This window comes from Ambystoma mexicanum, chromosome 9, assembly GCF_040938575.1.
Source record: "Ambystoma mexicanum isolate Mex_15411 chromosome 9, UKY_AmexF1_1, whole genome shotgun sequence".
NCBI classification, from domain to species: domain Eukaryota; kingdom Metazoa; phylum Chordata; class Amphibia; order Caudata; family Ambystomatidae; genus Ambystoma; species Ambystoma mexicanum.
This window is the reverse complement of record NC_090931.1, coordinates 25,645,742-25,673,022: the sequence shown is the minus strand read 5'-3', so window position 1 is coordinate 25,673,022 and position 27,281 is coordinate 25,645,742. Positions and strand designations below refer to the sequence as shown.

Below are 27,281 nucleotides of genomic sequence, written 5' to 3'. Positions count from 1 at the left end.
ACCATGATTAGTGGAACAGCTGATATACTCACTAATATTACATATGAGATGAAGGCCATAAGGTTACCTTGCATTACAGAATAGGTACGTGTTGGATGTGTTCACAGCAGAAAGGGGCAGAGTTTGCACTATGGTGGGTTCCCATTGTTGCATATATATTCCCGATGCAAGTGAGGGAGTGTTTTCTGGGATATCCAGGTTACATAAGATAGCCGAGACAATCCACTATGAGGAGGGGGTCGGAGATAGTTGGTGGATGAAGGTACTGAAAGATCTTGGCTGGAAGTTGCTAACCCCAATACTGGTAGTGATAGGATTAGTCCTGGTTTGCTGCCTGTTCATTCAATGTTATCCAATGCTTATTGGAGGTTGTATGGATTGCTGTAGCAGGACAGCCCGCAAGGTACAGGATTCCCCCTCTCATCAGGAAAAGGAGCATTTGCGGATAATGTGGTTAAAGGAAATGGAGGATTTGAATAAGATTGACGTATAATCTTGCTCAACATGAGCAAAAGGGCTGCATTGTTGGTACAAAAATTAGTAAGGCCTTGCACATGTTGTAGCAAGATGGATCCTGTAAGGCCTCAGAGGAGAAAAGGGTGCTTGCGTGCAACTAGGTAGTGTTGCAAAGTTTGTTTTCTTGTTAATCAGATATCAAATTCCAAGAAGAAGGGAAGGGCAGAGGGTTGTGACGGCCTGGCACAACAGATACACGATAGTCATGAATGGCACAAGTGAATTCCTCCAAAGAGGGCCCCTGAGATGCAGAGAAGGCGTAATGACTGTGCAGTTGCAGGCTTATTTGCTCACCCCAGGAATGTGTTTACGAGGAACTCTTCAGCAAAAAGGAGGGATGGGGGGGTTACGTCACTAACTGCTAATGCTTATGTAAACTCCTTTTCTATGCACGTGCTAGAAATTGGAACCAATGATATTTGAAAATGTATAGAAACCCTGCAGACCTAATGCTTATCAGCTCACTTCCCTGTTCTCTCAAGGATGCTGAAGTCCGGCCCTTTTGCGAAAGATTGATAAATAAACCTTTGTGACGTGACCAACCGTCAGAATCTTTTTTTGGAGTAGGGTCCCCTTTGACGGAAGTGGGGTGAGTGAAAGTGTACCCCCACTCCACTCTCCTTATAGGAGTTCCTTGATGCAAACACATTGGTTATTCAATAGACATTCCAAACCATTGATATCTGTGCTGTGCTTTTGCTTGTCCTTTCCTGGTGCTCCCATGTAGCCCCTCCTCCTATCTTCCACCCTCTCCAAGCACATCCTCCCCAACTGCCCACCCTTGCCTCTCCTTCTCCAGGGGGCGCCAAAGAGATGTATTCTTCTTAATGCCCTGTGCCTGGCCCCTTTGCTACCCTTCAATCCCACACCCGCCTCGCCCTCTTAGTAACCTCCTTCGTGTGTGCGTCCTTGAGAACAGGTGTGGCATTTCAGTACAGAGACATCCTATGAACACATGTACTCAAAGAACCTGAACATACATCATAGATTTCATGAAAGCAAGGTTACTTCATGCATCCCAGTGCCCCAAGAGATTAAACATATGATCCTTGGTCTTGCTGGGGGGTAGGAGGGGGCGTGCCCCATAGAACAGGTTATTTGGCCTTGTTGAGTCCCAGTTGAGGGCCCTACGCAAGTGGACTTTAGCTGCCGAGCCGTGGACGACGCTTTCGACAGTGGATATGAAAGCTCTCCTGCTCCACCTCCCTTGGGTAACCCCCAGAGCTCCAGCATAGACAGTGATGGGCTCCCTGGCACCTTCAACCCCTCCTGTGTGGTCTGCACAGTTTCAGAGTCTAGGGCCTCTATGCATTTTGGTTTCATCCCTACATACAATGGCTTTCTGCATGAATGCTTCATGTTGCTGCTTGCCGTATGGACTACAATTCATTATGATGAACGTTGCCATCACTGAGGAGCATGTCCAACCTGGGAATGTGAGAATGGTGCCCAGGCCCCCTGCTACGGACAAACCTAGGCTTTCCGTTCAGCGATGCAAGGGTCTAGGGCTCTACTGAGGAGGATGCTAGGGTCTGGGGCTCTACTGCGGAGGATGCTCGGGTCTATGGCTCTACTGAGGAGGAGGCAAGGGTCTAGGGCTCTACTGATGAGGATGCTAGGGTCTATGGCTCTACTGAGGAGGATGCAAGGGTCTAGGGCTCTACTGCGGAGGATGCTATGGTCTGGGGCTCTACTGCGGAGGATGCTAGGGTCTATGGCTATACTGAGGAGGATGTAAGGGTCTATGCTCTACTGAGGATGATGCTAGGGTCTGGGTCTCTACTGAGGAGGATGCTAGGGTCTAGGGCTCTACTGAGGAGGATGCTAGGGTCTGGGGCTCTACTGATGAGGATGCTAGGGTCTGGGGCTCTAATGCGGAGGATGCTAGGGTCTATGGCTCTACTGAGGAGGAGGCAAGGGTCTAGGGCTCTACTGATGAGGATGCAAGGGTCTATGGCTCTACTGAGGAGGATGCTAGGGTCTGGGGCTCTACTGTGGAGGATGCTAGGGTCTGGGGCTCTACTGAGGAGGATGCTAGGGTCTAGGGCTCTACTGAGGAGGATGCTATGGTCTGGGGCTCTACTGAGGAGGATGCTAGGGTCTATGGCTCTACTGAGGAGGATGTAAGGGTCTGGGGCTCTACTGAGGAGGATGTAAGGGTCTGGGGCTCTACTGAGGAGGATGCTAGGGTCTATGGCTCTACTGAGGAGGATGTAAGGGTCTATGGCTCTACTGAGGAGGATGCTAGGGTCTAGGGCTCTACTGAGGAGGATGCTAGGCTCTAGGGCTCTACTGAGGAGGATGCTAGGATCTGGGGCTCTACTGAGGAGGATGCTAGGGTCTATGGCTCTACTGAGGAGGATGTAAGGGTCTGGGGCTCTACTGAGGAGGATGCTAGGGTCTATGGCTCTACTGAGGAGGATGTAAGGGTCTGGGGCTCTACTGAGGAGGATGCTAGGGTCTGGGGCTCTACTGAGGAGGATGCTAGGGTCTGGGGCTCTACTGAGGAGGATGCTAGGGTCTGGGGCTCTACTGAGGAGGATGCTAGGGTCTATGGCTCTACTGAGGAGGATGTAAGGGTCTGGGGCTCTACTGAGGAGGATGCTAGGGTCTATGGCTCTACTGAGGAGGAGGCAAGGGTCTGGGGCTCTCCTGAGGAGAATATAAGGGTCTGGGGCTCTACTGAGGAGGATGTAAGGGTCTGGGGCTCTACTGAGGAGGATGCTAGGGTCTATGGCTCTACTGAGGAGGAGGCAAGGGTCTGGGGCTCTCCTGAGGAGAATGTAAGGGTCTGGGGCTCTACTGAGGAGGATGCTAGGGTCTATGGCTCTACTGAGGAGGAGGCAAGGGTCTATGGCTCTACTGCGGAGGACCTGCCACAGGGACAGGGCTTGATTCCCTTCAGGCCTCACTCAAACCTCCGTCCATGCCAGGTTAGAATTTGAGTACCGCCATTGTGGGTAATGATGATGGCAATGGAGAAGACGAGATGGCCAGTACTCACAGGCGATGGTCATTACTCACAGGAGATGGCCAGTACTCTGGAACTGGACTCCCAGCTGCAGACGTACATGATGGCAATGGAGAAGAGGATATGGCCAGTTCCCACAGAATATGGCCAGTACTCTGGCCAGTTCCCAGAGGGAAAGACAAGGGGGAAAAAAATTATGAAACCATGCAATATGTATGAATTGAAAACATGTTAATATTGACAATCTGTATGAACAAAATTAAGAGGAAAAGACAAGTCATGAAGTGATTAATGTTTTGAATTGATGTATGAGTAAATACTGACATTCCACAAAAACCAAATTGAGATAACATCAACTTTGGAGCGCACCTAAAGGAGTCCTTGTGTTTATTTTTTATTTTTGTTTAAGACACTGGTCAGTCGCAGTGTACCAGGTCCAGCAAACAAAAAGTAATATCAAATTGTAAACATACTTAGGAAACTCGCCATAGTTGTAACAGGCTGAACTGAAATTAAAGTACAAAACTCACAGGAGATAGCTAGTAATCACAGGCAATGGCCAGTACTCACAGGTGATGGCCAGTACTCACAGGAGATGGCCAGTACTCTGGAACTGGACTCCCAGCGGCATCCGTAGATGATGGCAATGGAGAAGAGGAGATGGCCAGTACTCACAGGTGATGGCCAGTACTCACAGGAGATGGCCAGTACTCTGGAACTGGACTCCCAGCGGCATCCGTAGATGATGGCAATGGAGAAGAGGAGATGGCCAGTACTCACAGGTGATGGCCAGTACTCACAGGAGATGGCCAGTACTCTGGAACTGGACTCCCAGCGGCATCCGTAGATGATGGCAATGGAGAAGAGGAGATGGCCAGTACTCACAGGCGATGGCCAGTACTCACAGGAGATGGCCAGTACTCTGGAACTGGACTCCCAGCGGCATCCGTAGATGATGGCAATGGAGAAGAGGAGATGGCCAGTACTCACAGGCGATGGCCAGTACTCACAGGAGATGGCCAGTACTCTGGAACTGGACTCCCAGCGGCATCCGTAGATGATGGCAATGGAGAAGAGGAGATGGCCAGTACTCACAGGCAATGGCCAGTACTCACAGGAGATGGCCAGTACTCTGGAACTTGGTTCCCAGCGGCAGCCATAGATGATGGCAATGGAGAAGAGGAGATGGCCAGTACTCACAGGCAATGGCCAGTACTCACAGGAGATGGCCAGTACTCTGGAACTGGACTCCCAGCGGCAGCCGTAGATGATGGCAATGAAGAAGAGGAGATGGCCAGTACTCACAGGTAATGGCCAGTACTCACAGGCGATGGCAGGCGATGGCCAGTACTCACAGGAGATGGCCTGTACTCTGGAACTGGACTCCCAGTGGCAGCCATAGATGATGGCAATGGAGAAGAGGAGATAGCCAGTACTCACAGGTAATGGCCAGTACTCACAGGCGATGGCAGGCGATGGCCAGTACTCACAGGAGATGGCCTGTACTCTGGAACTGGACTCCCAGTGGCAGCCATAGATGATGGCAATGGAGAAGAGGAGATGGCCAGTACTCACAGGTAATGACCAGTACTCACAGGCGATGGCCAGTACTCACAGGAGATGGCCAGTTCTCTGGAACTGGATTCCCAGCGCCAGCCGTAGATGATGGCAATGGAGAAGAGGGGATGGCCAGTACTCACAGGTGATGGCCAGTACTCACAGGAGATGGCAAGTACTCTGGAACTGGACTCCCAGCGGCAGCCGCAGATGATGGGAATGGAGAAGAGGAGATGGCCAGTACTCACAGAATATGGCCAGTACTCTGAAACTGGACTCCCAGCGGCAGCCGTAGATGATGGCAATGGAGAATAGGAGATGGCCAGTACTCACAGGCGATGGCCAGTACTCACAGGAGATGGCCAGTTCTCTGGAACTGAATTCCAAGCGGCAGCTGTAGATGATGGCAATGGAGAAGAGGGGATGGCCAGTACTCACAGGCGATGGCAGGCGATGGCCAGTACTCACAGGAAATGGCCTGTACTCTGGAACTGGACTCCCAGTGGCAGCCGTAGATGATGGCAATGGAGAAGAGGAGATGGCCAGAACTCACAGGCGATGGCCAGTATTCACTGGAGATGACCAATACTCTGGAACTGGACTCCCAGTGGCAGCCGTAGATGATGGCAAGAGAGAAGAGGAGATGGCCAGTACTCACAGGCGATGGCCAGTACTCTGGAACTGGACTCCCAGTGGCAGCCCTAGAATCATCATTATAATTCTTGTAGAGCACATGGTTCAGAAGTTGAAATTCTCAAGTTGGGGGTCTCATCTGACCGGGTTAACTCTTCGGCCCAGCCCCAGACAGAGGGTGTGGCAGGCGATATTGGGGGGATCAGAGGCAATGCAGGTATATTTCGCACCCTATGGTGGCTTGTTCTGTTGAGCAAGTTCTCTGATCTTCCCAGCCGAGTTTGCTCACCTGGTGGATTCCCGCAGCTGATCCCAGGAACCCCGTCACTGAGGAAGCATTCTTGTGTCTCTCTCTGTGATGATGTAGGCCCAGCCCTCACTGTCATTGTCCTTCGTGCTCTTCAGCTCGCGACCTTACAGGATAAATCGACACGTGATGGCTGCAAAGGTCTGTTGTGTTTTGTTTTTAAGGGTGCAAGATTGGACCCAGTGGCCCGGAGCTATGGGAGGGTGACGTCACGGCGGGACACAGTGGAGGCGCCGAGTGTGAGCTGCTGAGTGCACCTTCCGAGCCTCGTACTCTGTACCAGGCAGAAGGGCACGGCTCAAGACCACCTGCATGCCATCCTCTCTGCAAGAATGGCTTATCCAGGTGGCTTCCGCTCCCGTGTCCCCTGACACTGCCTCGCAATCTTCCAGGTCCCCCCTCCCCGACGCACAGCTGGATACAGCTGTCCCTGATTAATCAGTCAGTACTCCCGTATAATATGATGTCTGCCTGCTTTCTCGTCCCATCCTACTGTGCCTGCTTCTGCCTTCCCAGCAGGCCCGCTTGCACTATCACCTGTGCGACCCTTCGGTGCCCTGTTTCTCTAGGTTATCACCCTGCCTGCTGACGTCAGCTGTCGGGGGAGACCAGCGTGTGGCACCGTGTGCCCAGGCCCAGTGAATAATGCCACCTGGCTTGCCAGTGGTTGGCTGGGTCCCAAGAGCTGGCTGTTCTCTAGCAAATCAGCGGAACCTGATTGGGCCGGTCTCTCTGGAGCGATTGCTTTACCTGCGAGTGCAGCCCCCCGCCCCCCCTCCCTTTGAAGGTAAGACGCTGTAGCCTCAGCTTCTTAGCAACGCTTGGAGTCAAAGCAATCGGATGGAGCCAGGTCCTTTCAATAAATAATGCTTGTATTTACCCAGCAGTCACTCAGCCTGCCTGCTTCCTTAAACACTGCACAGAGGGAGCGCCTGTCCTCTGCTCCCCTCCCAGGTGACGCGGCTGCTGGGCGAGTGCAGGGACGCCAGGGAAAGGCTGAAGCTTGCTTCTAGGGGGGCACCGTGAATACATGTGTTCAGCGTCTGGGGGGCTGCCTGCTTTGCCTCTCCACCTCTGCCAGCTCTAGGGGGCTCCTGTTAGGAGTGTGTTGACTGACAGCTCCACCTGCGTGGCTCCCCCTGCTGGACATACACAGTCCTTCCACGTCCCAGAATCTAAAGGTGAGAGAGACCGAGCCAGACTAACTAAAGGACTCCTGGGAGCGACAGCCACCGCCCACTAATCCTACCCTGGGCTCCCCTGGGGGTAGCCGGGGGGGGGGGGGGCAATACTACCCCTCTCTTGCTGGTCACAACTGCTCTAGACCACCCGTGATCTGATAGTCATTTGCCTTTAACGTCTGCTGGTTTTAATTGGTGGTTGTTTTGATTGTTGACGTTCATTTTTATTAACACAATGTAGTGTCAATTTCGCAATGACATCGTTTAGGGCAGAGATCATGGGGCTTGCTTCCTGGGATGTCACTGAGCAGCCACTGGTGGGGGTGTCACTTCCGGTTCCCTATGGTCGAATAAGGGAATATTTCCCCTACAGGAGCCCCACCGTAAACCAGCTCCAGGCGCAGATGAAGGGGTGGGGGCCCCCAGGCTGTTCCTCTGGCGCTGACTTCCAGGGGCATGTCCCGGATGGTGTCACTGAAATGCATTGCGCCATTTTTTGTGGTGCCAAGAAGCACCTAGCGCTAGAGGATGGGCTTGGACTGATTCAGTGGACACGTGTGTTCCTTCTCTTTCAGGTCCAGATCGGGAATGTTTGTGACTGTCCTTCACGGAGGTGAGTGGCGCATTCTTAACCTTGGAGTGTTTGTACTCAAAACCTTTTCCAGCCAAACACATTGGGGCGACCCCCTAGTTTAGCAAACGGCGGCATCTCACACTCACTCTCAAGCCATCATTCAGAGGGTAACTCATGTAACCGATGGTCTGTACTGGGGCGGTCCTGATCTGCGGGTCGCCCGTTTCATAGTCTTTGTGTCTGAGATATGAGGCCCTGGAGTCACAGGGGACACGCAGTCTTTGGGCTCGGGCCCCGCTAATCCCCTTCCTTCTGCACTGACCCTGCGGCCTGTGAGGAACTTGCGTCTTCTGTCAATCCTCCAAACCCATCGATGGCGCCTTAGATCAGTGGTCTTCAAACTTTTTTGGCCTTGGCCCCCCCTGAGCAAAGTTTGGGCAGGCCGGGCCCCCCAAAAAGTGCCAGATGGACAGTATGTAGAAATCGCTATTAACTTTTGCGTGCCGTCACCGCACCCTACTCCCAGTAAACACCCTGGGCTCTCCCCACCCTACTCCCACCACTATCCCAGTGCTGCTGTCCATCCTGTTGCCACCACAGTCCCATAACACAAGCATACACACGTCCATACACATTTAAATAAAAAATAAATCGTCATAAACGTACCTTCTGAAGGGGCCTGCGCGTGGTTGCTAAAATTCCCCGCTCCAGGTTGCTCTGCCCGTATGTCCGAGGAGACGCAGGAGCACCCCCTGGCACATACATACATGCAGTGCCCCAGCCAGCATTTCCAATAAGCTATGCAAGGCTGGCGAAGCAAAACACCCGCAGCGTTGAATGGCTCAGTGATCATGTGCGGCTGGGGAACTGAACTGTCAAAGGCAAACAGTGTTTCCCTTTGACAGTTCAGCCAGCTCAGGAGCACTCCCTCAGCTGGAAAATGCAGATGAGGGAGTGCTCAGTGTTTCACTGGGCTGGCTCCTCGGCTCCTCCATAATGGGTGAGGTGGCCAGTGGGTGGACGCCCCCTCACCCATTATGGATGAGCCGGCAGGCTTGGACTGGACTATAGGGAAATAGGGCGATGACCGTACCAAAAATGCAAAATGCTAGTGTAGGCCAATCAAAATGGGCCACTTTTTTGGCCAATGTGGAACAGTTTGAGGAGTTACTTCACTATGCAGCTAGTAGTTTTGACCATTGTTGCTGAATAAATATTCTTTAAATATCACAATTTGGTTACATTTGAACAAAAAACAATCCCTTGGTTACTATTCAAATAGTCTGTGACTAAAGGACTGAATATCCATAACCATGTGAGCTGCCCCTTCCCATTTCCTCCAATCTAAAAAAAAAAATGTTGTACATATTTCATGCTGGGCTCTGGCACCCCCCCTGGGATGCGGCCGCGCTCCCCTGGGGGGGGCGCGCCCCACAGTTTGAAGACCTCTGCCTTAGATGGAGACCATCACTCATTGAGAGGTCCACCATAGTGGGAGGAGGGTTACACCCCCACTAAATGAATCCCGCCTACTACCACAGACCGATGGGTCTCTCTAACGTGCGCCTCCCCCATAGGCAGTCTATTGTCTCCAAGTCCCAGAACACACCTTCTTCAGGGCCAGGCCGGGGTGGCTCCTTCAGGACCCCTGGACACCCTACTCTTTCAGCTTGTTCTGATGGTGACTATGATAGCCCAACTGAAGGGTGATGGGTGGAAAAGCTTTGGATTAATCATAACCACAGGCAGTTAATCCAGGCAGCCAAGAAGGCCGTTTATAAGGCTTCCAAGAGTTGCCTATGGTTGCAATGTATTGAAAGTGTTTCCATTCATCATTCTTTGTGCACAGAGACCCAAGGTACACCTCACCTGCTAACACACAAAGAGCCAGACTGGAGTTGATTGTGGTCTTGTGTACAAGGGATGCTGCCTAGTAGTACATGTTGCCCCTTTTGGGGTAGGATCAAGCCTTACTTGTATATATGTTCCCCTTCTGCAATGGCATATCAGGAGAAAAACAATGATATGCAATTCTGCTCAGAGCAACTGCTAGTGGTTATGATTAATGTCAAGTTTTACTTTCATCGCCCTTCAGCGTTGCAAAGAGGTTTTCCCTGTAGCTCTTTTGGAAACTTGAAGTTGTGATTGTTGGGTCTCTTTCCTCTCCTGCAGATAATGAGGAGGCGCTTTTCAATACCCAGTGCAAGATTCAGCTCCTGCTGGAGAGCATCAAACGGAGCTGCCGCTGCGAGCCTGAAGGTAGGACATGCATGCAGGACTCAGTCACTGGCCGGGTAAGATAGCTTAGTGGGCTCTGCCGCTGCAAGCCTAAAGGTAGGACATCGGGCTCAGTCCACTGGCCTGGTAAGATAGCTCAGTGGGCTGCACACCTGCCGCTGCAAGCCTGAAGGTAGGACATGCATGCACGGCTCAGTCCACTACCCGGGTAAGATAGCTAAGTGGGCTGTGCTCCTGCTGCTGGAGAGCATCAAGCGGAGCTGCAGCTGCAAGCCTGAAGGTAGGACATGCATGCAGGGCTCGGTCCACTGGTCGGATAAGATAGCTCAGTGGGCTGTGCCCCTGCTGCTGTGAGCCTGAAAGTAGGACATGCATGCAGGGCTCAGTCCACTGGCTGGGTAAGATAGCTCAGTGGCTGTGCCCCTGCCGCTGCGAGCCTGAAGGTAGGACATGCATGCAGGGCTCGGTCCACTGGCTGGGTAAGATAGCTCAGTGGGCTGTGCCCCTGCTGCTGGAGAGCATCAAGCGGAGCTGCAAGCATGAAGGTAGGACATGCATGCAGGGCTCATTCCACTGGCCGGGTAAGATAGCTTAGTGGGCTGTGCTCCTGTGCTGAGGTCTGTGTCAGCTCATTCACGAGGCGAACACAACACAGTAATAACATTACAAGTCTTAACACTGCAAAAAGAAAACGGAAAACAGAAAAAAACTACACAGGAGAGGGACAGGCAGCTAAAGTGAGTTTTCAAGTGGGTCCGGAACAAGGACAAAATAGGAGCCCATATTCAAGAATGCGGGGCAGGGCATTCGAGAGTCCCAAATTGCACCAAAAAAGGAACAGCCCCCCAGTGTCTCCCCGCCTCTGAGAACCTCTGGTTGAGTGAAGTCACCCCCTGGAGCCTCACTCCGGACAGCAGAGGCTCTGGCTTCTCTTCTGTAATGGTTTATTGAGAAGCCACCCTCAACACGGGCAGTTCCTTCCCTCCCCACTCAAGTGGTTATTCAAAAAACTGTTTAACAGATTCTTTTTTTAGCCCTTTCTTAGACCCATCTCATGCCCCTTGGATCCCTCGGTCCTGAGCTAACAAAGAGCCAAGAACCAGGCTGGTGTATGGGAAATATATTGGTATTTATTTAAATTAAAAGTAATAGAAATTAGCATGAAAATGTAAAAAAAACACTTTATCCGTTGCACAACACAATCAACGTCTCTCAGCATAAATAAATCACAAAAGTGAGTTAAAAAAGAACACAGACACAATTCTTACTTTCTGCAAATTTCACTTCACAAAATACTTACACTGTTCAATGATATAATTTTCCCACATTTTTTGGTTTAAAACAAACAAAGGGTGATTTATCGCTTTTTTTTCAGACCCTCCCCCCCCCCTCGCTTTGGTCTATGTTGGGAAGTCAGACAGAAAAATCAGAATGCTTTGGGGAATTTTGGATTCCAGACCCCCCTTACTCAAAGGCCTGTGTTGGCGAAGCCGGATAAAAAGGTTGTACTGATTTAAGAACAAAGACACCCCTCTTCCTTAAAGAAGTCGGGGTCAGCTGGACAACAAGGATTACCCAATTATATTATAGGCTATAGTTTTCAGCGCACACTGGGAAGTGAGCTATTCATTTTGAATTTTAACAAAATTCACCCTGTAGTATTCTGCCAAATGGTGAATTAATTCAATTAAAATTTTTGGTTACTTAGGCTAAGGATCTACAGAGTTTTGCCCCTCATCCATCACTATAAAGGGAAAGGATTCAAGGCAAGCAGACTCCCTCCACCTTTTGGTTTACAAGTGCTTTGTTTAAGGTTCAGGAAAGCCAGCTGCATCTCAGGACACTCTGGAAAGATAGGGCTGGGGTCTGGTCACTCCACTCTCAAAGATGGCCTCCCGCTCTCCACCACAGGACCCCGTCAGGTTTGAGGCCTTCCTAGAAATAGACAGCTCCACCCAGATGCACTCTCAGAAATCTCCCCTGGTGTCTCATTACAGCTGTCAGGTGGTACATTGTATCAGCCTTCCAGATGGTCTGTCTCTTCTCTCTATCCTCCTGTCTTTCTCCTTTTTCTGTCTCCCCAGTTTGTGTGTGTCTCATGTCTGTCCAAGTGTTGCCCCCCTTATATAGCAGAAAAGACATCACCAATTTTACAATCTTGCGGAAGTACCCTGGAATAACCCCTGCCACTAGGATTGGACAGTTCCTCCTCTCAACCCCACCTCCAAGTCAGGATTGGGTTAGGGGTTTGGAGCAACAAATGGCAATTGCTATTTGTAATCACCCCTTTGTTCTTTCAATACTTTGGCAAAAACTAGTTATGTATCACAACTTCATAATTTTACTAGCAACTGCCATACTAAACATATTTTCTGTTTAGCTGATCATGGAGAATTAGATAAGCCGACCACCACATCCTTATGATGTAGCATGGCCACGTGGCACATTTCTGCCATTTCCATAAAAACATAAAAAGTACAACATTTATGAAGATGGAAGTTATTAAGTATATCCCTAATTTCATTTTTCACCTGCTCACCAATTCTCACATTTGGAACATGTTCAGATCAGCCAGAAACCTAGTCTAACTGGCAATTCCAGTTTGCAGAGTCACAAGTAGATGCGTTTTATATCCCCCAAATCACCTAGAAAGTACATAATAAATGGTACAAAAATAAAATCAATCCACATTATGGTTGCTGAGAAAAAGGCCTAAATGATAATAATCCTTTTAAATTAATTGTGAATTTTCATGTAGGACAAATTGCAGTTTCTACCTTCCGCCCATTTGTTTTCACTGGGTCAGCCTGTGACCAGAGGTTTTGTTTTTTGAGTCTCTCTGAAGTTGGTAGTTTGCTCTTTGAAGTGGGTGCCCCGAATTCATACATATTAGTCGTGCTCCAGCTAATGGTGAATTACCTTGAAGTCCCTGCTTTCAGAGGCAGCAAGTCTGGAGAACACTGGGCTTTCAACACTTTCAGCAGCACATTTTATTGTGAGGGGATCATTAGATGGGAGATGTGAAATCCAGGTTGGAAGTGGGAGTTTTCCTTTGTGAAGTTTGGACCAAAGCCAGAAACAGGTTTTCCATGAAGACAAAGTGGCTCTTGAAATGTCACTGGAGTTTTGTAGGTGAAACATAATATACGTTGCTTTTGTAAACCCACATATCATGTTTTGTTCTCCTGACATTTTTCTATGAGAAATTATATTTCTTTCCACTTTTGCTTTTATTTTTTTGCACACGCATGTGCAGGGCGTTTTTGTTTTCAGTGTTTAAAAATGATATTTTTCATGTGAAAGGGATCTTTGATTCTTCCTTCTTTAGTCAATTAAATGCTACTTGTCCATTGGTAATGACAGGTAGGCCCCTTTCCACATGGCTCTTTAACTTTACTTGAAAAACAAAAATGAATGCCAGGCCGTTTTTGATTCAGTGTTTAAATCATGCTATTCATGTTAAAGGGACTTCTGTTTGGGGCCTTTAAATGCACCCCACACTTCCTGAAAAGTTTAAAACTCTTTGGTGTTCATCTTGTATTTTTCTTAAAACTTGTATTTATTTTCTTCATCATACAATCAACATAGTAGGTTTTCAACACTTGTGAGTCTACATGTGCCTTCCCTTCCCACCTCCTTCCCCAAAGACCACTTCATTGTTTCTGTTTCTAACTTTGGCCTAGAGAGATATGGTCATCCTCAGAGGTACACTATTGCGTCATAAGCGTGCCTCTTCCTATACCTATTGTGTGAAACCATGTAAGTCTCCTTGATAGCTGAATAAGCCCTCCTTTTCCACTGCTCATATATAGTCATTGACGACTGCTGTTCATTTCTCCATAATAAATAATTCCTGTCATTTATTCCTCCAATCCCCATTCGTTGGGACTGTCTCACCCTTCCATTTTTGGCCAATTGCCAGTCTACCCACTCTAAACGTTGCATCCCACATCCTGGGAAATCTATATTCCTCCCTACCCCAAGCTGGGATACAAAATAACATCGGAAGGGAGTCTGAATCAAGCGTTCCATATTATATCCTTGATCCAACTCAAGGGCTGAATCCAGAAGAATTGAATCTTTGGGCAGTGGCCTGAGGATCCGTGCTGACCGTACTCTGACCCCCCACCCGGCTCGCTCACCTCAGAGTCTTTTACAGGGATCTCTGGTTCACGATACTGATTGGCGAGCTGCTCGAGGTTGTAGGACCCCGTGGTCTTCCGGCCTTAATCTCCTGTGTCTTCTCCTTTCAGCCTCCACACTGTTTGGGTGGTTCTTCTCAGCACCCCTTTGCCAGGTGCCGTGCTGTTCACCGGGCACAGCCTCTGTCCCGCACTATCGTTGCTACTCTGTAAGGAGCTCCAGAGTGCCTCAGGGTCTCGCTCTCCCTCTGAGTTCCTCCACTCGGCAGTAGCTCTGGCACCCATCGACCAGGACTCTTCAAGCTGCTACCCTTGGTGCTCCAGGGTATATGCTTTTGGGGCATTAAAGAGCTGGTGGTCAGAAGCTGTGGAATCAGGCTGCCAACATCTGCACGCCCAGTGATGGCTCTATCTTGTATCCTTTAGAGGAATCGCTGTGTCTCATCATCGTATATTCGTGTGTTATCCGCCATGTAAACAGTTTACTCACCGGCCAAGCCACTTACACACCCATACACTTCAATGGGCTTTCACCCACAAAAACAAAATTGGCTATTTTCACCGGCCCTGGGGACACAAAAGGTTGAGAGATATGTACTCCGGCCCTGATTGATGAAATTATGTGCGTGTAAAACAGGTATTTGCGCACCATTCTGCCCATTAATCCCTGTTCATCAAACAGGGATTTGTGGGCAGAATGGAAGGCAAATCCCCATTTTACACGCAAATAATTCTATGAATCAGGGCCTCAGTCTACCATTTTTATTCAAACAGACACTTTCTGCGGCAAATAGCATTAAACTGTGCTTGTATTCCGTGTAGAGGCTGGTGGAGTAGTTCACAGGTGGGGTGGGCGGGTGCAGAAGAGAGTCATGCAGGATGGTGGGGGAGATGGTGTGTTGGAGTGGGTAAGTGGGGAATGTGGATGAGTCAGAGTATGTGGATAGGGGAAACAGGTGTAAGGCAGGGTGGGTGGGTGGTGTGAGATGGGTAGGAATATGAAGGGTGGAGGAAATGGGGTGGTGGTGGGTGGATGGGGAAATATGGGTGAGGCAGGGTGGTGGGATGCTGGAAATGGGAGTGTGGTTGGGAACAATGGGGGCAAGTAGGGTGGGTGGGTGATGTAAAACTCACCACTAAAACTCAGGACATCCTATACTTTGTCTCCTCTTCCTCTCCATCAACCTCTCTTGCCCCCCTCTGGCCGCCTCTCCCTCCCTGCTCGTTTCTCCTCCTTCTCTCCGACAACACCTGATGATGTCTCTAGACAAGTCCAATCTATGAAAGTGTCATCCAAGTAACTGCTCCCCTGCTGCTCCAGAACCATCAAAACCACATTGACACCCTTGCTCCCGCCTTGGCCAATTTATGCAATCACTCTTTGCCACTGGAACATTCCTCTCTGCCCTCAAGCACTCCCTTGTGCACCCCCTCCTTTAAAAAAACCTTCTGCTGATCCTTCCTGTCCAGAAAACTACAGCCCGATCTCTATCACTCCTTTCCTTGGCAAACTCCTGGAAAAGCTGGCCATCTCCCTGGTTACTCTCCACACTGAATCTGTTGGTTGTCTCCATGACCATCAGTATGGCTTCACAGAAGCCAGAAGCACCGAAACCTCTCTCCTGAACACCCGTATAGACCTGCTCTCTAATCTTGAATCTAGCCTTCCTTCTGTCCTCGTCCTCCTTGATCTTTCCTCTGCTTACGAAATGGTCAATCACACCATCCTGATCAATCGTCTCTGTGAGAACCCTGGCATCATGGATCAGGCCCTGGCTTGGCTGTCCTCCTTTCTCCTGGACTGACCCTCCCAGGTCCAACTTGGGTCCTTTCTCTCCACTAGAACTATCTCCACATTTGGTGTTCCTCAGGGATCTAATCTCTCACCCTGGCTCTTCAATATCTACTTGGCCCCTTTGACCCACCCGATCTGTACCTTCTCTTCTAACTTTCAATGTTATGCATATGAAACTCAGCTCTCCTTCGGGCTCCCTTCAGCCTCCTCTCCTCTCTCGCTCATTCCTGACTGTCTATCCACGATTTAGGATTGGTGCGCCTCCAATGATCTCTGCCATAATTTATTTATTTATTTATTTTATTTATTTGTATTGCACCAGTAGCTCTCCAGCTTTGGGGCGCAGAGACAAGAACACGAAAGACAAATGACAAACAAAATACACGTAGCACAAGACATTAGAGCTGCATATTTAACTGGTCAGGTTGTGTTGTGTATATTACTACAAGATGTGGGTTTTCAGTTGTTTACAAAAGCGTTGGCACTTGGCTTCCATCCTTAACTGGCCAGGAAGGTTGTTCCAAAGGCCTGCTGCGGTTATAGGGAAGGATTTACCTGCCCGGATTTTAAGTCTGAAAGGAGCTGCCACAATCAGTCCTTGTTCGGCTGATCTTAGCTCTCTGGCGGGCTTGTATGGAATGATTTTAGTAATGCCAGTAAGATGGAGATCCTTCACATTGGGACATGCTACCACTTTTTCTCTCTCACTCTGGCTGCCCTCCTTGGGCTCTCTTCCTTGGCATTCCTGTGAGGCAAAAAACCTTGGTGTCATCTTCGACTCCACCCTCACCTTCTCTCTTCACATCACGGACCTTGCCAAGAAGGCACACTACCAGCTGCACCTCCTCAGAGGTATTCTTCCTTTTCTCACTTTCCCCCAGAAGCTCATTGTCTCCAGAGCCCTGGTTCTGTCTAGGCTGGGCTACTGCACAGCTTCTCCCTCAATCTGCCTTCCTCTACTTTCCGACCTCATCAATTAATCCAGAACAGGACTGAGAGACTTGTCCTTGGCCTCAAGCCCAGGGACCATACGTCTCCAGCCCCGAAATCTCTCGACTGGCTGCCAGTGGCTGCAAGGATCAAATCCAAGACCCTCTTCATCATCCACAAGGCTGTCTGTGGCCTGGGACCACACTTCCTGCAACTCTTGAAGGCAAGCGTCCCCAACCAGCACGATCCTCCCCGCAATGAGAGACAATGAAGGACTCTCCCAGAATGGGAATAAGGCCAAGACAGAGTGCGGGTGAGCGTAAATGGGAGTTTATCAATCAGAATAGGGCATGCAAAGAACTCTGCAAACTCCGAGAGCGCTCTGTCTGACAATAGCAAAGACAGGCGTATATATTTACAAAAAACGTCATCAGAACCTACATACTATGGGGGCACAAGTTCAATGGGATTGGGTGGCGACGACTAGCTATAGGTGCTGCTGTGATGTGGTTGGCCTTGGCTGGAGGACGTCACTGGTCAGCCTCGTGGGTTGGGCTGGGCCTGGCAGGTCTGCTGGGTTCATCCGGGCGGTTTCGTTGTGCCACTGTGGTCAGTGTCAGAGATGAATGTCTTTTCCTGACTTCTCTGCCCTAGGCCATGCACACCGCAGTCATTCAGTCATTGCAATATTATCTTCTTTAGTAAATCTTTCACTAGGTTATTCTACAGGTTAATGCAACACAGGAGGAATGCACCTTGAGAGGGGTTTGATGGTGATTCATCAGTGCATGGTTACCAGTGTCCTGTTGACCGGGTACCAAAGGTCGTGGGGCTAGGTCTCAGGGCATGGGACAGGCGGTACATGTCTTTCTGTCTTGTTAGAAGTCGTGATGAATGTGCTGCTGGGATGTTGCCATAATATTGGGTGTCCTAATTGTACAGGGGCCATAAGCCTAAGGTGATCCGGTGGGTTGTGGGGTTTAAGAGAGGGCGCCCCCGGATTTGTGTATTCAGGCAGAGGTTTACTGCTGGGCTGTAAATAATGCAGGTGGCGGGCCGTGGCCTTGGGTGCTGCAGAGGGGACTACAAATCTTTGAAGCGGCTCCAGCCTAGTTGGGGGAGGTGGAGCAGCACGGCGCGGGCCTCTGCTCTCTCGTCTGGCAGGCTTCGCAGGGAGGGAGGGGGAATGGCCTTGCACATATTCACAAAGCTATCTTCCTCGTGTGTTGCCAATTTTAGGTGAAAACGTCATAAACATTCAAATACTATACAATACTCATTTGAATCATACGAAGACATACATTTTAACTTTGCTAAGTGTCTCTCGAATATAGCCAGTCTGAGCACATTTTTTGTACACTTATGTTTTAACAACTACAACATTTAGTTATATGCATATACATTTGCAGCAAGTGAGGTAGTAGTGTAGTTGGTGGAGCACAAAGAAAGTGACTCGCCACCGTGCGTGGCGGTAGTGGCACATAAGGGCTTAGACATACACACATGACGGGTGCATTCTCGCGCGTCCTTCACATGAGCCCTCTGTATGGTTACACTTGTCTTCCCTTGTACTCTAGCAGCATTAGTTCGGTTATGGCGCGGGACCGTGGAGTGTAAGCTTTTCAATGATACACATAACGAATAGTCCCCGGGAACGCTTTTTATTATTTGCATACAACCGCAGGGGTGTGGGTTCTTCATTGCTAATGTCATGTAAACATGCGTTCTACCATAATTATACATTTTACAGGTTTCCTTGATAGAAGAAGTTTTGTGAAGAGAATGCGTGTATTGCAAGTAGTTTTGGCATTAGTATTTGGGGACTTTTTGCTTTTATCCGATGACCATTTTACAGTTCTCTTCATCACCCAGGCCTCGCTGGCCGGGTCATGCAGGGAGCAGTGATACACTGCGGAAGGTGAAATGTTACAGTGTTAGTATCTTACGCTAGCTCATGTCCGTCTTGTTCGTGGGAACGGGCTCACAGCGGATCTGCCAGGGAGCTGCAGCCACAGGGATAATTGAAACTCTCCGAGGGTGGGGGCCGCGCTGCAGTGCGCTGAGCTCACACCATCTTTATTGGACAAAATGGTTTCTGAGGCCTAGCTAAATTCAATACGTGTGGGCAATGTCTTCAGCAGGTGAGCCCTCCACCACCTGGGCCCTGGTGGTATGAGGGGACGCCCGATGAGCCATGCCCCTCACCTGGGGAAGGGATGTAGGCAAGGGGGGTCTTTTGGACCAATCCTCCCCTACATTTCCCCCCTTTCGTTACATAAGTAACAAATTCTTTAAATCTTCCAATCTCCTGCACTCCTCTTCGTCAATGATTGCGTCATCCCATGCAGGTGTGCCTTTTATGGGCATCCATGCTCTGCACACCCCCCTTAAGCTCTCACCCCTCCTAGCATATTCATCTGGGGTACAGGTCAAGTCTATACATCCGCTCTCTCCTTCCAAGTCTACCCACACCTCCTGGTACCATTCTAGTATACGGGGCTCTCTGATGGTGGTATTCCACAATTTGTCTACGATATCCTTGTCATGATACCTGGGCACAAGCTGATACCTGGGCGTGTCATCAGTTCCTGTTTGTACCTGCAATTCCTGCATAGTTTGTATTGTACCACGGGTGTTGCCCATTGTCACCATCATCATTGCACCATACGGTACTGAGTTAGCACAACATCGAAGACCCACCTGGCACAGGCAAAAAATAAAGAGGAGGAACACTACAGCCGGCATCAAAAATTTCACAGTCATTCCCAGCCATGAGGGAACCGAGGAGAAGATATTGTCGAACCACGTGCTTTCTTCTGCTCCACCTTCCATTTTCATTCTTTCTCCCAGGTTATGTACTGCTTCGATCACATGGGACAGGGAGCCGTTGTCTGCGTCTTCAGAAGGTACGAAAGTGCAGCAGGCACTTCCGATTTTTCGGCAAACACCTCCATCCATCGCCGTCAACAGGTCCAAGACATACCTGTTTTGCATGGTCATCAGCCGTAAAGCTCTTAGTTCCACTTTTATTACGTTGAACCCTTCTTCAGTGTCATTTGCCAGCTGGATCAGCTCCCAACGTGTTATCTGGAGCCATTTTGCGTTTGCTCTGGCCTGGATACTTGGGATGAGTGAGGCAAATAATGTTTCTGCGGAGCTGAATCATCGATATCTGTCTGGGATCTGTGCCAGCAACTCTGACGATGCCTTTGATATGTAGTTTGATGCTCGTCTGTTTCGGGACAGCACTCTTCCTTGTTTCCGGAAGACAGGACATAGATTTGTGACTCTGCAGTTGGCTGGGTCGCACTCTGTTGGGTGTTTTCTTGTGTCCTTTTGCTCCCATCAATGTGGCTTTCTGGGATTACCATTAGGGCTGAGTGCAGAGTGGCCATTGAGCAGCTGCCACTCCATGATTGGGGGAGGTGCAGGTATGCCTGGTTGCCGCATACCCAATAGGTGTCCATCAGGGCCGCTGTCCCTTTTCTCAGATCTGGGATGATAGGGGTCTTGTTACAGTTCTTGTTTGTCCCCATGGAGGTTTTCCCCTCTCCTTTAAAACATAGTTCATAGTCTATTTCGTTCTGCAGCTTGAAGGGTTTTTCAATGGCTGTTACCCAAGTTAGTTTTGAAATGTGTTCCTTCCATACTGGTGTGCACGTTTCTTCTATCCATTGCAATTTCTCTGGTGCCACACCCCTCAGCGCTTCAGCTTTACACATTACTTCTTAGTCCTTCCACTTGTTGTCCGAAAAAAGTGTCCCTCGTATCACAAAAAATGGTTCTTCCAGACATAACACTCCTACCGTCTTTGGGTAGCAAGTTTTCTCGTTCTGCAGCATTCTAAAAGTAACTTCATGTGCCTGGAAGGTGTTCTTAATCCTGCACAACGTGAGATGAAGGAGACATTGGGCATCTACAATAGGCAATTCTTTGGGTAACAATACCTTGGGTGTGCCTGAAGCATGGGGAATGAGGGAGCAGACATAGCAGCTCTCATTTGTTGTTTGTTTAGCTGTTGCACTCATGTCCGCATACCATTTATTCGTCTGGTGGGGGTGTCGTGGGTCTTCCATTTTCTCTAGTCCTAACCCATAGTACTCATCATACTTCCTCCTTCCCCCTGCTTCCCTTTTTCGTCTGTTATTTTTGTTCCTCATGTACTTCCCAGCCTCCTGGGCGAGGGACAAAATAGACCCCCCTTTCTCATTCCCGCCCCCCTTAGCCCATTCATCATATAAGATATCGTGTGTTGCTAGCATCTTTTCCTTTTCGTCCCTGACGTTATCTTGCAAGTTGTTTTTAATATGGGGGCAGGCTGGCAGGTGGGGGTGTTATACAACCAGGATATGGCGGACGGGTTTCGATCATTTAAACTGTGAACATTGTAATTAGATATCTTTGGCGGAGACACTGTGTTATTTTGCATTTCATCCTGTAGCCCTTCATTCTTTGAGATGACAGCATTGGATGGTGTGGTATAATAACCCCATACAAGTTTAGTTCCGTCCCATACCAAAAAATCACCTTCCTTAGTATTTACACTCATGGTTGCATTGATCACAGTAGTGCTGTTAATCCCTCCCCCCTCGTTCATCTCGATAGAGATGAACGCTATGAACCAATATGTAACCAGGCCAAACATTATTGTAAAAAACAATGTAATGCACACAGATAATCCACACTCATATGAATATCTGCATCTCTCAGTTAACAATTCTCTAAATCTAATAAATCTATCCGTTGCAGGCTGCCCGTTAGATGCCATGGTAGCTCCTGTTTGAGATATAAAAGTGCATTAAGTGCATGAATGTAAACATGTTGTTGGCACTACCAGTGCCAGTATATATTGACGGGGAATGGAAGCGGGTAGGGTTGCAGGGATGGGGATGCACAGACAAGGGAGTAAACACTTCATAATTTTATCACATCATTAATTACATATAAGTTCACAAGAGAAAAAATGTTTGTTTTTTTTTGTAATATCCTAAAAATGCAAGTATACTTGTCAGCCACTTTTTCATTCAGGTGCATTACTGTCACACACACAAGTTCATATTCAGCCATTCTGCTCATTTGCATTGTTTGCTGTTGCCTGTGCCTCCTCATCCACCTCTTCCTGCACATTATTATATGCCCTTCGTACATCTGTCAAATGTACCCAATACTTCAGGCCCTTTACTTTTACTGCCATGAGCGTGCAAAACACTACCTCGTATGGGCCATGGAACCGTGGTGCATTCCACCGACGCACAAAACTCCTGACATAAATGAATTCACCCGGCATCAGCTGTAGCTGTGGTTCAGGCTCCGTAACAGACCCTGTTGTGTTTCCCTCCTCTCTCGTGAAAGGTGGAGAGAGCTGCTTTGATATTGCGCGCGCTGCCCTTGTTAATTTCTTCAAATAGTCTGTGAACTCGTCTCCCAATATCGCAGCGCTTCTGTGTGCATCTGAGTGTTCGCGCAGTGGGGAGTGTGCTGTGTGCATTCGTCTCCCAGTCACGATCTCGTGCGGGGACAAATGGTGGTCCTTGCTTGGCTGATTTCTCAGCTCAAACAGCGCAAGGGGCAAACAGTAAATCCAGTTCTTTTTTAATGAAAAGCATAGTTTCGATAACCTTCCTTTTAACAGTCCGTTCATCTTTTCCACTATGCCATTACTTTGAGGATGATAAATCGAGCACAATTTATGCTTTATTCCCAACAATGTAGTTTCTTCCTTGAAGAGCTCGTTTACAAAGTGAGTGCCGTTGTCCGAGCGAATCACGTCACAAATTCCCCAGTGCGGAAACACTTCCCTCACTAGGAACTTTGCAGCGCTTTTAGCATCAGGTCGTGCACATGGGCCTGCTTCTACCCACCTTGAAAATGGGTATACAACCATGATCATGTAATGTGCCCCATTACACCTTTCTCCCATGTCCGCGTAGTCGATATGTAGCTCTCTGAATGGCCCAATTGGTTTTGGAATTGTTCCCCGGAGCGTATGTAATGTCATTCCTGAATTGTATATCTGACATGTTGTGCTTTCCAGCGTTAATCGAGATAGGTGCTCCTGGAGACAGGGCACGAACCACTCCTCCTGTATCTCTGCTGCAATGTGTTGTTTCGTATTGTGTGCTAGGAAGTGTAGTTGTTGGAACGCAATTTCCAATAACTTTACTGGCATTACCACTTTTCCTGAGTTATTTTGTCGCCACAGTAAGTCTGTCGCCGATTGGCTGCACCCTCGTTTCGTCCACATCAATTTTTCATCTGCACTTGCTCCTTCCTGTAATTCTAGTATTTGTGATATAGGCATCATATTGTACCCTTCTGGGAGCTCTTCGTTTATCTTGTGCTGCAGCATGTACTCACCTGCTTCATATTTCTGAAAGTAGGAAGCTTCCTTGGCGGCAGTGTCCGCTGCCTCATTTCCCAAAGACACAACATCTGTGTTGGATGTATGTGCTTGGCACTTCACTATTGCTACCGCTGTGGGATCTTGTAGGGCCTCAATCAACTCCTTCAGCAATTCTGCATGCTGCACTGGAGTTCCATCTGCTCGTCGAAACCCCCTCCGCCCTCATCTTGCTAGACCCCCATGTACTGTTGTCGTCATGTAAGCTGAGTCTGTGTATATTGTCACTGCACAACCTTTAGCTGCATGTAGTGCTTCTATGAGGTCAATCAGTTCTGCTGCTTGTGCGGAGTAATGTGATGGGAGGTGGTACTGCACTAGTGTCTCATACTCACCGTCTTCTAATCTCACCACTGCCATACCCACATGTTTTTCTCCCGTGTCCACGTCAATTGATGCTGACCCGTCTACGAAGTACACTTCCCCCTCGCTCAGAGCATTCTCACACACCACTGTGTCCTCCCCTCTTTCTCCTGTGTAAGTTGCACAATCGTGCTCCTGCATGTCCTCTAGTGTGCACGCTTCTGTAATGAATGTTGCTGGATTCACTGTCTTGCATCGCACCACATGGATGTTGGCGCTGGACAATATTATTTCATAGGCGGTTGCCCGCTGTGTTGTCAGTGTGCTTTTTGACCTCTCAAGTATTGCAAATAATGAATGTTCCACAAACAATGTCACAGGGCATCCCATTACTATTGTGGCACTTTTCTCAATTGCGAACGCGGCTGCAGCGAGCGATTGCTCGCACGCGAAATGTCCTTGCATCACAGCATCTAAAGTGCCACTATAGTAAGCCAAAGGTTTGTGTCCTAGGGACGTCTTCTGTGTCAGTACAGCTGTCATGAGTGTTCCCTTGCAGTGTGAGAACAGGTAAAACTTGCGTCCATAATCAGGATTTGCGAGCACTGGAGCGCTTGAAATCAACTCTTTTAATGATTTAAAGGAGGCGCTCATTTCTTCTGACCATTCTATTTTCTTGTTCTCCTGTTGGGCCTCCTTGAGTGCTTGCAGTAAGGGTCTGGTGTATGCTGCATAATCTAATATCCATGCTCGGCAATAGTTGCACATTCCCAGGAATTTCTGCATGTCTTTCACTGTTGTGGGTTCTCCTACTGATCTTATTGCTTCTACCCTGTCGGGGATTATTCTTTTTCCATCTTTTGATATTAGCTGTCCCAGGTATAGAACTTCTGTCAGACAGTACTGTAGCTTTCCCTTGTCTACTTTGTACCCCTTATTGGCCAACAGGGTCAGGAGTGTTATTGAATCCTTTCTACATGCTTCTTCGTCCTGTCCACAGATGAGTAAATCATCTACGTACTGAATGATTGTACTCTCAACTGATAGGTTTCCTAAGTCTTCATGTAGTATGCGGTTGAATATGCTCGGGCTCTCACAGTATCCCTGTGGTAATCTGCAATGTTCATATCTCTTTCCCCCTAGTGTAAATGCTGTCAGGTATCTGCTCTCTTCAGCCAGGGGGATGGAGAAAAATGTGTTTTTCAAGTCGACCACCGTGAAATGTGATGCCACTTTCGGGATGCTGCATAATATTGATGCAGGGTTCGGGACCAAAGGGAACTCTTTCTGAATTACATCATTTAGGGGGCGTAAATCCTGTATCATCCTCCAAGACCCTCCCTTCGCTTTTTTGATTGGGTAAATACATGTGTTACATGGGGAGTTTGACGGCACTATTATCCCTTGTGCTAGTAGTGCATTTATTGTCTCTTTTATCCCTTCTTCAGCTTCACGGGACAATGGATGCTGTTTCACTCGGGGTAGAATTGCTCCTTGTTTTAGTTTTATTATCACAGGTTGTACTCCATGCAACAACCCTACATCATGGGGGCCTGTCGTCCACAAATTATTTGGTACGAGCCTCATGTCATCATCGAAGAATGACGGTGGTGCTCCCACCACTGCCATCAGCTGAACAGGGATTTCCCTAGCTTGAATCAAAATGTCACAGGGCATTGCTATTTCCATTACTATTTCACCATCCCCCTCTGAATCTGAGAAGAGATCCTCATCAGTTAAGTCTCTTAGGGCAATATTGGCATTCGTACACAGTACTGTACGCCACTCACATCCTACTATATCTATTCCAATCACAGAAATCCTTTTCGCAGATACCTGTACAGCGTGCAAATCTAATGATACCACTGATCCTGGTGCTGTGTCAGGGCACACTATCGGGCGGAAGAGGAACTCTGCAGGAATCCTCCAATCCATTCTTCTTAGCTCAGGAATTATGAGGGCCAGTGTCTTTAGTCCTTCAATAAACATTTCCTCGTTTACTGGCAAACCCCGTATTTCTTGTGTGGTTGTGTGAGCCTGTACTACCAACATTACACGTAATGGGCATATTCCGGGTGTTGAACACACTATACCTCTCTCAGTGAAGGATATCGTCATGTTGAGTTTGCTAAGAAGATCCCTCCCTAGTAAATTTATTGGCGAGTGTTCATAATACAGTAAGGGTGTCTTTACAGTTTTGCCCCCCACTGTTACATCCAATGCTTCTGTGTAAGGAACTTCAATTACAGCCCCAGAGAACCCCTGTGTCTCTAACTTCCTGTTAGATAACGGGAACCGGCCCTCCCTAATACATGATTTCTCCGCTCCCGAATCCACCATGAATATGAACTGCTTGTCTCCTATCTGCGCCCCTACCAATGGTTCCTCTGATGCATCGTAGGTGGTAGATAGAACTGGACACGCAAGCGTTCTCTGTGGGCTGTCCTATGTGGGGTGTTTCATTGCCCCCCCCTTGGTTGAACACACTCCCTTAGACCACCGACACGCCCCTATAGGGGGCTGGTGCTGGTGCTCCATTTGACGTTATTGCAAAAGGGTTGCCTGGCGTGTAATGCATAGTGTCATTGTTTTGTGGGTGATTCTGTGTTCTGTATTGATGCCCCTGTTGTTGTTCATTATACCCCTGGCCTGCGTTTCTTTGTTGTTGTCCCATTGGGAGACCATATGGGCTCCCCGGATGGGGATGGCCATAATGTTCTGCCTCTTGAAATCCGTTGTTGGGTCTACTTCTGCACTCCCTAGAATAATGTCCCCATCTCCCGTAGTTTCAACAGCTCCCTTGCACTCCTCTGGGACCCTGCCATCCATTTCCTCCCATTCCCCCGTACCCCGGTCCACCTCCTCTTCGGCCCCTGTACCCACCTCGTCCCCCTCGAGGGGCCCACTCTTGCCACTGCAGACCTCCGCCTTGCTCCTGCTCGTTCCACTGCCGTTGTCCTGCTCCTGCCCAATTAGTTGCCATCCTTCCTTGTATTGCTACCAGCCCCTCCTCCTCCTCATCTCCCTCCCTGCCGTGTGGGAGCGCGGCTACTGCTGTGGCGACCTTCACCAACTTTGTCTGCACTAGTTTCGCTTCGTCTGCCAATCTTTTCTGCGCCACCTCCTTCTCCCTTTCTTTTATTCGCTTACAGTGGTGCACTATTATGCTCTGAATCTCAGGCCATCCCTTCGCCTCAATACCTGCTATCTTGTCGAGTGCCTTTTGCACCTCTTTTGGGAGTCCCCTCTTTATAATGAAGTAAAATAAAGATGTAGATTGATACCAGGGCGTACCCGTTTCTGCTCTCCACATCTCTTGGACCTGAAAAATGTAATCCATAGCATCCTCCCCGTCATTCATTGTACACTGCATTACTGACTGTAAGTCTGGGGTATCTGGAAACGTTTCCCGCAAGGCATCCCATACCCTTGCACGTACTGTGTTAAAGGAGGCCCCATCATGGCGGTCACAGTCTAATGTTACTCCTGGGAAACCAGCCTTGACCCATACTCTCTCAGCCTGATCCCCTACTGCTGATACAAGCAAGCTCTTCACATCCCCTATTGCTAGGGGTACTCCGGCAGTGTGTTTTTCAAAGGCGTATATCCACTTGCTCGCCCCTCCGGATAACAGGGGCAATAACTTTAGTAAGTTGGCCTTATCCATCTGAGTCCAGGGTATATAATTCGGCCTCCCTCCTCCCCTATGTATTAGCGGGAGCTGCAACTTCCCT

General features: G+C 48.8%; 1 protein-coding gene across 1 annotated transcript in view; it reads left to right on the top strand.

Annotated features, from left to right (window-relative positions):
• The first annotated feature begins 6,840 nt into the window (after window positions 1–6,840).
• The window catches only part of LOC138489567 (uncharacterized protein CXorf65-like), a 180,414-nt gene continuing 159,973 nt past the window's right edge, over window positions 6,841–27,281 (top strand). The window contains exons 1-3 of the mRNA XM_069617286.1: window positions 6,841–7,165; window positions 7,741–7,778; window positions 9,912–9,998. Coding sequence (XP_069473387.1) covers window positions 7,754–7,778; window positions 9,912–9,998 — 112 coding nt within the window. The 5' untranslated portion in view covers window positions 6,841–7,165; window positions 7,741–7,753. The remainder of the gene's footprint in view (window positions 7,166–7,740; window positions 7,779–9,911; window positions 9,999–27,281) is intronic.